Source organism: Terrapene carolina, unplaced genomic scaffold, assembly GCF_002925995.2.
Source record: "Terrapene carolina triunguis isolate 2854851 unplaced genomic scaffold, T_m_triunguis-2.0 Scaffold192, whole genome shotgun sequence".
Taxonomy (NCBI): Eukaryota; Metazoa; Chordata; order Testudines; family Emydidae; genus Terrapene; species Terrapene triunguis.
Genome location: NW_020664543.1, coordinates 13645982 through 13659748, shown reverse-complemented (window position 1 = coordinate 13659748; position 13767 = coordinate 13645982). Strand labels below are relative to the sequence as shown.

Genomic DNA, 13767 nt, shown 5'->3' with positions numbered 1-13767 from the left:
AAATGTGCAGTGAAATCACGGGGGGCTAGGCAAACGCACACTAGAGATTCCGGGACTTGCATTGTACATCCGACTTCTCTAATGCCCAGCAAATATTGCAATGCAGACCCCACCCAGCAACACTCGCTCTCTTCTCTAACGATCTGAGCTGGAAATTGCTCATGCCAAGAACTAGGCGGACACATTTACTCTCCAAAATACTGAGCTTTAATTCTGTAAACTTGCAAACAATAATCCGTGAACAACAGCTGAGGCAAAGGCATCGCCCTGATAACATAGAGAAGCTCAAGAACGTGTGCCAGGGAATGGACGTCCTGGGTGTGATCCTGCCACAGCAGAGATTCCCATGTGGAATGGTTCAGTGCAGTGTCATTCCATAACATTCATGACTTGGCAGATATACATGAACTATGTAAACAAGAAGATAGTCAACAAAAGTATTTGGGGTTTTTTCCTATCATTGCTTTCTAGGATCCTGGCTAATGTGATAACATGGGACGCTAGGGTGACTGATTTTATTGACAAAGGACTTGATCCTGTTCCCATCAAATTGAATGGGAGTTTTGACACTGATGCCAGTAGAAACAGGTCTAAAGAAAGGGTAAAATGAAGCATAAGGGCAGCAGTGTTGATTTTAAAACTTACACATAGGACCTGCTCCTGCTCCCTTTAAACTCAGTGGCAAAACTCCCATTGATTTTGGAGGGGTCAAGATCAAGCCCACAAAATTCATAGGCAAGCACAATATAAAGTGTTTGCTGATTGAGGTGTCTGAGGCATCAGTTCTTTGCAGAGTGGGTTTAATCTAGATTTGCATTATATAGATAGACCAAAAGGAAAGGCAAACAAAATTCATAGGTGGGAGTTTATAAATCTCCTGTGTTATCGCCTCTGCTCTGATTCAAAGCCTTAATCTGGACCAGGAATTAGCCTCCCAGATACTGCACTCCCTCTTCAGACAGCTCAGCAGCATGTTCCATAGACTAACATGAAGACTTGGTACAAGTTTAAATCCCCACATGATCCTTCCTTCTTGTGCTGAGTGCGGGGCACAGGTGCAGAGCTGAGGGTGAAATCGGTAATGCCCGTCTCTGGCAAAGCACAGGGGGAGGTAACGGACTTGCACCCTGTGAAGAAAACATTCCTGAGATTTCAAGTCAAGGGGAAACAAATAGCAGGGCCCTGTATCCCGAGAACCGCTCAGGCTAGTGTGAAGCTCTGACTGACTGGATGAGGAGAACTGTGCATAAAACGCACCAAATTCAACCACAGGAATAAAAAATACAACATGCAAGTAATGGACAAATCAAAAAGTGACACAATCATGAAAGATCTCCCTGATGCCTCTATCATGCTGTTCTACAGGCTAACTCCAGCACTGGTTTGGCAAACGACATTTGTGCTTCCTCTCTGGAGCATTTAATTATTAGTTAAAGCATTTCAGTGTTAAGTCAATCCTCCCATCCATGGGCTTATTAAGCAGCGTCAGGGCACTGCCCTAGATGATACTAATAATTACAGGGCACTGCTGTGATGAGGCGCATGCTGCAAAAGTCTGTTCTCATCTGACAGAGCATAATAGCCAATGTGACCAACTAGAGCCAATTCCTGCTAGTCTCTGTCACTCCAGTGGTCCTATTGGCCTTGGTGTGAGTTAGGCCTTGTCTACACTAGGAGCGCATTACCGGTGTAGGAATACTGGTATGCTATACCAGCAAAGCGCTCCTTATGGACACAGCTCTACCAGCAAAGCTGTGCTTTGTATCAGTATAGTGAAACCACACCGCCCAAGTGAAACAAGCTACACGGGTAACAGGACAGTTTTGCTTGTATAATTGCGTCTACACTATAGACCTTGGCCAGCACAGCTATGCTGGTCAGGGATCACATCTCTTCCCAATATTTCTATGCTGGCAGAAGTCTGTAGTGTAGACATAGCTTTTGCTGTTAGGGGGTCAAATAAATTGACTTTCCTTAAAAGTTCCAGTTCCTGGAGGGACAGGGCCTTTTTGGTTTTTTTAAGCATACGGACAAAAGAAATATTGGCCCAGTAACTCTAATGGGTAATTATTCCATAGCCTTATATACAACAGGCACGAGACAGATGCTGCACACACAGACGAGACAGGTACCTAGAGAGAGTAAGGCACAGTCATTCTCAGGGCCCCAATTCAGCAAAGTCAATGGGACTCACGTAAAACATGTGCTTCAGTGCCTTGCTGAATGGGGCCACGGGAATCACCAGGGGTTTGCAACTTTCACTAGAGAAATGAAAACCAGACAAATGGTAAAGGTGACACACATGGGCCACAGTCAGGAAATCTAAACTCTACAAAAGAATAGCTGTTGAAGTGCTGGCTCGGGAGCTTGGCAGACGGAGGGTCTCTAGCTACCGACAAAAGAGCTACTGTATGGGCAGTAGGGAGGAGCCTTCTCCCACTATCTCCCATCAATATGCCTGGGAGTAAAAGGGGAGCTTGCTCTCCGTGCCCATTTGGAGCTTGGCCACTCTGCTGACAACTCGGTGCCAAATGCAAGGGTTATTCCTGTCCTGTGCACACCCGTCTCATAGGAACCGGCCAGAGACTCATTTCACACAGGCCACTCCCCAGAGCCAGAAGATGGTGGTAACTATCAGCGCTGCTGACTTTGGACTGGATCTGCCTCTCACTCAAGCCAGAGAGAATCTTGCCCTGGGCTTCAGTAAGAATTAAAATGGTAGCTGAGCTGGTGGCCTAGAGGTCAAAGGCTCTGTGCCCTGTTATCAATTCCCTGAGCACTCCTGAGGAAAACCAAACCTAAGGCAGGACCCATATCACTCATTTGCCCTGTGTTTCCCTGGTGAGCTCCAGGGCCTTCAGAATGCTGCGTAATCAAAGGCACCACATGTGCTGCAGTAGCCAGGCGTACGGGGGTGCAATAGGGAGAGAGGGTCAAAGCCTCCTGTTCTGCAGTTGTGACCAATTTGTGTCACAGCTTCAAGGTTATGCCTGGAGAGAGGCAGCAGGGGGTTGCCTTTGAGAGCACGAAACACCAGGTCGTTCAGCAATTAGGGCCTGATCCAGAGCCCAGTGAAATCAATGGGGAGACTCTCAAAGGCATCAGCGGGCTTTGGATCAGGCCCTTAATTTTTAGCAGTATTATTTCAACAGCAAGAGGTGCAGCTCCTAGCGCCATCGGTAGGAGAGCGACCAGGGGAGTGCAATGGCATGAGCTGGGAGAATAAGACCTCCCCTGTCCTGGTGGCTGCCAGGGGGTGGATTCCACAGCAAGTGGCCACAGCCTTTTTCCAAACAGGCTGGCAATGCTGGCTTCATGCTCACCCCCACCTTAGCAGCGTGGGTGCCAATGCTTTAGAACAGGGGCGGGGCGGGGTCCAGAGCGCGTCCGTGGCATGCTGGACTTGGTCTCTGGTAAAGGATTAAATATAGGTTTGGCCTGAGATAAATATAAATAAGAGCAGATTTGAAACATTTCTTTTTAAAGTCAGAAAAATAGACAGTGATCTCCTTTCTCTCCACTAACGCTGCGGTCGGCAGCTTTCTTCCAACATAACAGGCACTGTAATAACACTGAGCACCCCAAGTCCTTTGCTTGGGACATGCTCAGCGGCAGGAGGAAGTGGGCACACAAGAGGGGTCTGGGGGAGGTGAGGGGAATGGGGAGGGACCAGATGTCACAGGGAAAAGGTCTCCCATTCCTCTTCCTTTAGCAAACACTCCTGCTGATTTCCTTCACTGCAGGAAAACTTCATCTGCTAATGCAAGAGAGTGAGAAATGGTTCTTCCTGCTCTGTTCGCTGCCCTGGCCCCCTCAGCCTGGTGAGACTCCAGAGCAGAGACATCCCATGGAAACTGGTCAGAAAGGTGGCGACTCTGGACTGGAAAGGTGCGGGACCCTGGCTGTGCAGCAGTGCTGACCTGGCCCAATCCAGATAGATACAGGGCCGTGGCTACGCTGCTGAGGATGACTTGGTCCCGTCCTGAAAATGGGGCACTGGATTTGCAGCCAACATTGTCTTGGCCCAGTCCAGATAGACACTGGGCCCTGGCTTGTTTGGAGGCCGAACCAGCCAAGTCCTGATCACTGGGGTCCTGGCTATGCAGGCGAGGCTGACACAAGCCACTCCCGAGAGGCAGGGCTTTGGCTGTGCTGCCAGGAGTGACTCCCCGAAGGTCAGACTCGCACATTGTAAAATTTGCTAGTCAGGCGAAACCCAGAACTGGCCTTTATTTGGCTTCTGTTGTAACTTCCCCGTAGCCGCCCACACTCGTGCACGTCCACACACACCCTGCCCCCTCTCAGGGTAGGTTTGCCTTTTTCCTGTTTGTAATTTATGGTCAGAAATATTTTTAGAGCATCTCCTGAGGACAGGAATCTGACCAGTTTCCTCTCCAGCCCCGCCTTGCTCTTGCATTATACCAGGCCCCTGTGCCCCGAGTCCTCCTTCCTACCCTGCCATCCTTCTCTCTCACATGAAGGAACAGCAGCTGGACTTTTTCTTCTGTGACTCTATGTAGTCCCGAATCTGGAATCTGGGCTCGTCCGGCTGCTGCACAGCTCGCTGCTTGAGTTCTCTGAAAGAAACACAGCGGTGACACATCGCACCAGCCACCCCTCACCCAGCAGAAGCAGCTGTGCGTCTCTGAAGAACGGTGAACGTGATGCTCTCCACCTCTTTTTCTTCCAGGGGGTGGTGATGAGAGGGTGGAACACGTGGCTCAGCTCCTGGAGCAGATCTGGGCCTGTGCTCCTTCCCCGAGCAGGAAATGGATGTGCCATGGAGGCGACAACCTCAGCCCACTCCAGCCCTCTCTGCCAGACAATACATCTGGCCAAGTCTTAGCCAGTGTGCAGGAGGCCAAGAGCCACATGGACGGGGAGATACTGAGCTCCAGCCAGGGAAGCAGCATGAATTCAGGGGAAGGTGAAACAAAACCCTACGAAGAATTGTATCTTGGAGGGCTAGGCGCTGTGGATGGGACAGATGTGTTAGCACAGGGTTAATTCCACTTGCTGGCAATGGACCTGCACGATGTAGCACTGGGATAACATTCAAGGAGCCTTTGATCTTTTTATTTTGTGGTGGAGCTCGACTGTACCTCTGTGAATCAGTCGCCAGCAGCAGCATAGCCTCCTTTCAGCCCCTTTGCCCTGGCCCCTGCTGCAGCTGGCATGTCGGCGGTGGAAAGCAGTGGGGTTTTTGAAGTGCCGCTGGGAACTGGACCCACATCCCAGGGACATTAGGTGGCAATTCACGGGCTTGTGACCTGACTGTCAAAAATTAACTCTGGGCTAGAACTTGGATCCCCAGCCTGAGAGCAGAACAAGGTCTGGGGACAAAGGAGACAGGGGACCAGATCCTCAGCCGAAGTCAACGGAACTCTGCCCCTTTACACCAGCTGAGGCTGTGGTCCAAGAGCTCTCAGGGATTCTGATGCTTTTTTATTCCAATCTAGAGGAAAGTGTCTGAGCATTATAGACTTTGCCCATAGGAAGTGCTGGACGGGAGCCGACCAGCAGCCAATGCAGACCTGCAACCTGTCCCTGCCCTGGGCGAATGCCAACTGCTTCAAAGGAAAGCATCAGACCCCCTCATTGGACAGCCCAGGTGTGCATGCTTTACAAACATCGATGAGTTAAGCTTAATAATAGGGCAATTTTATAACCATAGGAGGTTAAGCAGCTTGCCCACACAGTGAGTGTGTAGAACCCAAGAGCCCTGGTGCCTAATCCCCTGCTCTAACCACTAGATGACACTTCCCCTTTGAAGGCAAAGATATCTCCCTTCCCTAGAGGCACATGTTCCCAACTCTGTGTGCACATGTTAAATCAATGCTCCTCGGTATGGGAAGGCAGCCCTGGTCTGGGAAGCTGCCCTTTCAGTCTCTCAGTTACTCACTTGGCAATAGCCAGAAATGCCAGCTCCACGTTCATGCCCGTCTTGGCGCTGGTCTCCATGAAAGGCACTCCGTATTCCTGCAGAGGGGGCATAGCACCATCAGCCACTGCACTGCCAGTTACTACCCCTTCCTCTAGCTCCCGTCCTCTTCTGAAATGCCCCCCGCCGATCTACCAGCAAAGCCAAACTCAGGGGATTAAAGCCGGTTCCTTGGGTCTGGCCCTTGGCCAGAAGAGGCCCCAGACGGAACAGCACCCTGAGGCAGAGCAATCAGGGGTGGCGCTAGGGACTTGCACAGCTGGTTACTCCGGGGCAGCCTGGTTTGAAGGAAGATCAAGGATTCCAGAAAGGAGAGAGCAGATCAGAGGCCCTCCAAGGGGGAGGGGAACAGGGGTCTCTCTGGGGATCTGGAGAGGAGGCGGCTAATGTTTTGGTGGAGCCTCATTTGACCATATCATAGAAGAATCATAGAAGATTAGGGTTGGAAAAGACCTTAGGAGGTCATCAAGTCCAACCGCCTGCTCAAAGCAGGACCAACACCAACTAAATCATCCCAGCCAGGGCTTTGTCAAGCCGGGCCTTAAAAACCTCTAAGGATGGAGATTCCACCACCTCCCTAGGTAACCCATTCCAGTGCTTCACCACCCGCCTAGTGAAATAGTGTTTCCTAATATCCAACCTAGACCTCCCTCACTGCAACTTGAGACCATTGCTCCTTGTTCTGTCCACCCCACTGAGCAGATGGATTAATGGTCTCTCACATACCTTGGCAGGCTGAGGGGTGCGTCCTTGTACTGCACACTGCTCCAATGCTTATCACCACTCCCACCAATGCAGCCCTCCCAGGACCCTCCCTCACACTGCAGTTTAATTGCTCCCCCACATGCTATCTTCAGCCCTCAACCTCCCCCATTTCATAGCCCAAAACCTCCCTGCCCTCCCACCCCATCTAGCCTCCTCCCCTACATCTGACCTCTGTCACTTTCATCCCTTCAGTCCAGAGACACTGCTTAATTTGTAATGAAAGAGCGGCTGGGGCTCAAGCAATTTTTTTACATTCATAACTGATGCAGCAAACCCAGAGGTGCCAGGGCTGTGACAGGCCAAGCCCAGACGTGCCGGGGCTCTGAACTGCCGGGCCCAGAGGTGCCGGGGCTCTGAACTGCTGGGCCCAGTCGTGCCGGGGCTCAGCCCTGGCAAGCCCTGGCACAAATTAAGCACAGCCCAGAGTACGTCTAAATCTGAAAGTGGTTTAAGAGCTGGATGAACTGAGGTGATAGATGGATGATTGGCTCAGAGAAACAGCTCTGTGATCCCAGGGAGTAGCCTAGTTAAGGTCTGTCCCGCACAGCAAAGGAGATCATAGCCTCCATGGGACTGAGGATGATGAAGGGAGGGACCAGATACCTTCAGGGATGATAGACACCCTGCAAAACCCTGGGGCGGCTCACCCGGGCTAGTGACTCTCCATCCTCCATCCTGATGACTCTCTCGCTGCTCACATCAGCCTGTCAACAAAGGGAAATCGTTACTGGAGTGGCATAGAGACTCACAGATCAGCCCTGCGCTAGCAGGCCATCACGGAGCCACCGAGCCCAAGGCTTCACTTGCTGAGCCACCGAGCCCAAGGCTTCACTTGCTGAAGACTCTGACTTGGGCTTCCCTCTGCTGGCAGAAGTGGGCATGGACGCACCCAAGAGTCATTTTGCAGCATTTAAACCGCTCACCATGTTCTCTTAGGAAAGTTCCAAACCCAGGTAAATGTCACAGGGAGGGACATGGGCACAGCAGTGGGAGCTCAGAACTCATGGATTCTGTTCCCAGCACTGACACAGACTCCCTCTGGGACCTACGAGGGTAATTAAGGTTGGAAGAAGAAGAGTGGTCTATACAGGCGAAGTGTTATCACAGAACCAATTTAAGGAATTACAGAATTTAAAATGGAGCCCGCTTCTGGGTTTGGGGCAGCGAGTCACATCCACTTTAGGTCGCTGAAACAGTGGAACCCAGGGTTTGGGCCCTGGTGGTGACGCTGTCTGTGGGATATCAGAGCTTCTTGAGCTTCCCTCCGTGCCTACTGGACAACTCAAGGAGTGGCTGAGTTTTCTGTCTGGTACCTTGGCAGAGAGGTACCTGGTACCTTGGTAGATAGGGTGTGAGGAAAAACAGACAAGGCCACACAGGCTGATGAAGTTGGAAAATGGAGAAGCTTGAACGCTGCCCTGCATGGTCAGAGCTGATATGGATCAGCAGTGGTTGGAGATCATGTTCTTCCAAAACGGGGCCGGCAAAGCCCCCCCATGAGATGGTGTCACTGAACGAAGAGGTGGAGCCTCAGAGCCAAGTCTGTACCGATTTGGGCCGTCCTTGGTCTGAGGTGGGGGGCAGACAGCACAAAACAAAGAAGGAGAGTAGCTGTACATGAGCACATCTCTCAGTCGCTTACCAGGAAGCGACACTCACCTTATTGCCTAACAGCATAATGACCACATCCTTTTGGGCATATTCGTGTATCTCTATGAGCCAGGCCTGCAAGAGAGGAAGAGGGTCACATGGTAGATGAACAGCGGAGACAAGCAGGTTTATATGCAACTATAAGTGTGTGGGGAGAGCCAGGAAGGCCCCTGCATAACAACAGCCAGATTAAAGGGGTGGAACATGGTCTGCTATTTCCGTGCAGTTTTGGAACACTTAGTTATGCCCAACAGTCTCTGGGACACACAAATAATGGCTGGTGAAAAAATTCAAGGATTCGAAATCTGCTTTTGTTCTGATGCGGAAAGAAACTGAGACCTTTCAACATTTTTCATGGAACAAAACAGAGAAAGAAAGAGATCCTTGCTCGGCCTGATTCGGGGAGGAGACTAAAACCTGGGTCGGCCACATTCCTGGGGAGCGTCCAAATCATGGGGCTATTTGCTATTCTGGGGTGGTGCATTGTCTTTCTCTCCCTCTCCACCAGCAATTCCATCCAGGACCTGAGAAACCTTCTCAACAAAAGTGTTGTAAAACAGATCCCTCTCCATGAAAAGTTTCGGTTTTGACCAATCTCCATTTTCTGATGGAAAATACGTTTCATCAAAAAATTCCTGGCCAGCTCTCCTCTCTGGGCACCTTAGTCAATGCTTTGTCCCTGCACTTCAGTGTCCTGTAGAATCTGCCAGCCCGCTCCATCATGCGCCCAGTTCTGTGCCTCAGGGTGCTGTCTGCCAAGCGGCAGGATTCAGAGGCAGCCTCCCTTTGGGTCCCTGATTTAGTATGGTGCCAGCTACCTTCGGTACCCATTGACTGTGCATGGCTTTCAATACAGTGTAGCACCGAACAATTCTTCCAAACCCATCTGACTTAACAACTCATGTTACCACCATCCAATGCAGCTGCATCACCAATGTGATAGCTTGGAGAGGATAATAGTCTACTACAGTTGCCAGCTAACAGAGTTTCTGCTTCAGCTCAAGTAGCAGAGGCTCTGCTCTCAGTGCTGATGACCCACGATAAGAGTGCTCCACTGGTTTCAAGGAGAGCCGAGGGTGCTCACCTCTCTGAAGTATTAGGTTCTGTATTCCAGGTTCTGGACTCAGAGTACAACTATTCCCCTATGCCCGCTGTGACTAAGGCATAGGTCGCCCATCGCATCATAACACAGAGCAAACTGAACAGGCAGAGTAGTGGCCGTTCTGCATTGCTAGCTGCCAAGAATCAGGACAGGTCCTCCCATTATGTCAGTCTGCCAGAGCTTTGACAATGCTTCAGCTCTTTCCCCTGGGACTCAGGTCATCTCATCCCACAGGAAAGCCAGCTACATGGAGGGCTGGGTGAAGACACAGGGACATGTGCCTATGGTGCTAGGGGTGCCACTGGGGATAGAGTTGCTGCATTAGATGGCTCTGGAAGGAGAGTCCCATGCTTGCAAGCTGAGGTGTAACGTGTTGAAAGCCAAACACAGCCTCCTGCACTGGGTCTAGGAGGCTCTCTCTCAAGCACTGAGAAAGCTGTCTGGGTGCGCAGAGAGTCCAGCCGTTGAGGAATAACGGGCTGAGGAGACTGCTGCCCTTCTCTGCTGGTTTAGGAGTTAACAATTGTGTCAGTGAGGTCCAAGGGGATAGATACTGACCCGAATATTGTCAAAGGACATTTTGCTGGTGATGTCATAAAAGAGGAGCAAAGCTGGAAGAAAAGAAGAGAGACAAAGGGGGGGTTTAATGAGGATTCCGTTCCTGGGTATTAGTGGCAAGAGCAGCTCCACTAGGTCTGCGGATTCCGGTTCTCATCTGACCCCGAATTGGGCAAACCACAAACCCGCCTGAGAACCTACCCTGGGCATCTCTGTAGTAGGCGTGGGTCACGCTACGAAATCGCTCCTGCCCCGCTGTGTCCCAGATCTGCAAAGAAACAGCCCTGATGAAAACCAAGGGAGAAACCCCACTGCCACTCATCTCATTCACAGCTCTCCAATCCCAGGGGAGCGTTGGCATCTGGGCGTAACAAAAGGTAATGAACCAAAACCCCAGAGTCAGTGCCAGGGTTGGAAGCACTCAGGGACCCACTGCTTGTCTATGCTGCTCCTTGTGTAGGAGGGGATTTCCAGGTTATAAAAACAAGTCTGAAAGAGATTCGGAGCTCTGGATTGAAATGATATATGAGGTCCCAAGCCAGACTTCAGGCTGCGAGTTGCCAAAGTTATATGGGGCAAATGCATGAAAGGTCGGTAAAAACTAAGCCTTTGTCCCTGATCTTTATGAAGGGGTGGTTTTACAGGTGTTGTATATTGTGCACATATAGCATATCACATACCACATTGCACCTAGAACAGTCTTTGCCCCCAAGGGCTCACCTCTCCCTGAGAAATGTCCATATTAATAGCTATCAAACGCTGGCTGTCTGTGCACTGTCACTGCAAGAGTTAAGCTGGGAGATAATAGATTGGCTTCCCTTCCCCTCCGCCCAAACCTTATTAAGGAGTGTGTACACATGGCAAAGAATAGATAAAAGCCACCGCCTATTTGTACAGACACCCTCAGACAAAGTATTAACTGCACATGCTGCATCAGGATCAATTACCGGACTCACCTGCAATTTTACTTTCACACCGTCCACTGCCACGACTTTATTCTGTAAGAGAAAACAAAACCCACACTGGTTTAATATGGTGGGAACGCCGGGTGTGGTCTTTTGTGGGCTGCACCTTCCCCATACTGCATTCCACGGTACCATAGGCGTCTTGACCCCTATGGCAGGGTTCAGTATAGACCAGCTCCATTGATGCAGGCGCATGCAATGCTGGATTCAGAGCCTGGAGACAAAAAGAGGAGGTAACAGGTAACTCTCTTCTAGGTCTGTCTCCTTTCTCTGCAGCAGCTTCTCCGGTCAGCTAAATAGCAAGGCAGGATATTAAGAAAGATAGATGTTAATCTACTCAATGGCTCATACTCATGGTGTGAGCCCACTGAAAACATTCAAACTTTCAGCTGTGGAGAAAGCTTCCAGCTTGGGCATCCCTCAAGGATGCATTTTCCTATAATTTAAACATCCATCTGGAGAGATTGGGAGCTGGTGAACATAAGAACGGCTATACTGGGTCAGACTAAAGGTCCATCTAGCCCAATATCCTGTCTTCCGACAGTGGCCAGTGCCAGGTGCCCCAGAGGGAATGAACAGAACAGGTAATCATCGAGTGATCCATCCCCCGTCACTCATTCCCAGTTTCTGGCAAACAGAGGCTAGGGACACCATTCCTGCTCACACATCATGGTCATGGGCACCCTAGAAATATCCTAGCTTAGACAGATTGCATTAGAAGCAGAAAAACAGAGACATCCAGAAATAATAATGTATGGAAGGAAGGCATCTAACAGAACATCTCTCCTGAACCCCCCCTTCAGAGCTTGGACCAAGAAACCAACAGGAGGTGTTTGTTACCAGCCTGCCCTGCAGGGCACTTTACGCCAAGCTGCAACATTCTCTCTCCTCCCCCGATCTGAAACTCAGCTTGTCACAGAATTTGAAACACCCAGTGCCACAATCTGGCTGGTTTGCTTTTATCTCAGAGCCTCTGGGCCTGTTTGGCAGCCAGAGGTGCTAACAGATGGGCTGCAACCTGCGAGGTGCTGACTGCCCGCAGTTCCTGCTGACATCCGTGGGAGCTGAAGAAGGCGCTTTGCACTTTGCAGGATTGGGCCTAACAGTCGCAAGAGTGACACAGCTGTGGTCTGGGTTATTTCCGGGATTGCCCCAGATTAACAGACAAAGGCAGTCACTTGAGAAACACAAGCAGAGACCAATGGGAAAATTCAGTGCAGCCTCAGCCTGGGCGAGAATTTACATGGCCCTGTCCAGCTAAGGGGTTCATTTGGTGGCAATAAAGGAGAGGAGTAAAAATCCTGTAAACCTCAACCGGCTACATATTAGAGAAGCAGCAAGTGCCATTAAATCCAGACCCATGTTCCACCTGCTCAGGCTCCTACCTGTGTGTGCAAACAGGCTTGCTGGGGGTGTTTTCATACTGCGGATAGTTGGAGGCTCCGGGCCCTTGATACTCACCTTGTTTGGATTGGCTGGGTGGGTGTTTCTTAGCAATGGATACTCTTTTTACTCGGGTTGTTATGATTGGCAGAGTGGGTGTCACTTGCCAGTGCATTCTCTGATTGGCTGACTGCCTTCTTAATGAATGCCCTGGATACTCTGGTTGCTTTGACTGGGCACCTCTTGACAGTGGATTTTGACATGGTGGTGCCAGACCCCGAATGGGTAAGGAGAGGTTGAGCCAACGTGGGATGCTGCTGCCAAACCCTCAGCTGGCTGCAGATGAAAAATCTGGCGGAACTCAGTAGGGAGAGCATTAAAAAGGCATCCGATGAGCAGGTTAAATGCAGCAGGTCATCTGTAATTAATACGAGCACACTAGCCTTGAACACCTGTCACCAGCGTAATGACACGATGCAAAACAGAGAGGCCCAGGTAGAGCTCTCCATTCAGTCGCAGGGAGCTTGCATCTGGCTGATGCCTCAGGGCAGTGCATGGAGCGCTACCACAACAGTGCAAGAATACACAACACTGCATGCATGCTCTTGCCCAGCCCAGCCACGCATAGAGACAGGAACAGGGTCTCCTCCTCTTGTTCTTGTCTTAACGTTGTTTTTAGCTTTGGAGCAGAGACTGTGCTGCGTGCCCAGGAGAAGCACCGCAGAAAGCAATGGTTCGGCTGTTGGTGTGCAGAGACCACTGCCCACCATGCTAACCAATCTAGAGTTTCATGGTTCACTTGTACAGTCCCAGCTGTCTGTAGCCATCGGTTGTCTCCTGTCTTACACTTAGATTGGACACTCCTTGGGGCAGGGATTGTCTTTTTGTTCTGTGTTTGTACAGCACCTAGCACCATGGGGTCTTGGGCCATGTGGAGCTCCTAGATATGACGGTAATATAAATGATAAATAATAATAATAAAATAAGGCCCAATCCACAGGAATGGAGTAAAAGGCGGCTTCAGTTTCTGGGCTGCTCTGGGGGTCAGAACAAAGCAGCACATAGGGGCTGACGCAGGAGACAGAATCTGCCTCTCCATCTTTGTATTTGTAGTAAAGCACCATGTATCCCTATGGTGCTGTATCAACAATTCAGCACAGAGCTACCACGGGCAATATAGAAAGCCCTGAGGTTAAAATGTCAAGTCACGGACATCAAGAACGTACCTTCATTCCACACACACCTGCACTCTCCCCGACACAAGCCACCCTCTGCAGCATCACAAGGTCACCTGTCTGCATCCCAGGACACACAGACCCACAATGTCGCGGGCACAACCCTGCATTAATAATCAGTTGCACACACCTGCATTACAGACAGGGCTTGGTGAACTAGTCTGGGTA

The 13767-nt window shown here is 50.4% G+C and overlaps 1 protein-coding gene across 2 annotated transcripts in view; it reads right to left on the bottom strand.

Annotated features, from left to right (window-relative positions):
• Positions 1-235: 235 nt before the first annotated feature.
• The window catches only part of RAB37 (RAB37, member RAS oncogene family), a 67288-nt gene continuing 53756 nt past the window's right edge, over positions 236-13767 (bottom strand). For both annotated transcript variants that reach the window (XM_024215214.2, XM_024215215.2), the window contains exons 3-9: positions 10973-11014; positions 10218-10284; positions 10017-10069; positions 8366-8431; positions 7354-7410; positions 5903-5979; positions 236-4577 (exon numbers count right to left, since the gene is read on the bottom strand). In XM_024215214.2, the coding sequence (XP_024070982.1) occupies positions 4472-4577; positions 5903-5979; positions 7354-7410; positions 8366-8431; positions 10017-10069; positions 10218-10284; positions 10973-11014 (468 nt within the window). In that variant the 3' untranslated portion in view covers positions 236-4471. The remainder of the gene's footprint in view (positions 4578-5902; positions 5980-7353; positions 7411-8365; positions 8432-10016; positions 10070-10217; positions 10285-10972; positions 11015-13767) is intronic.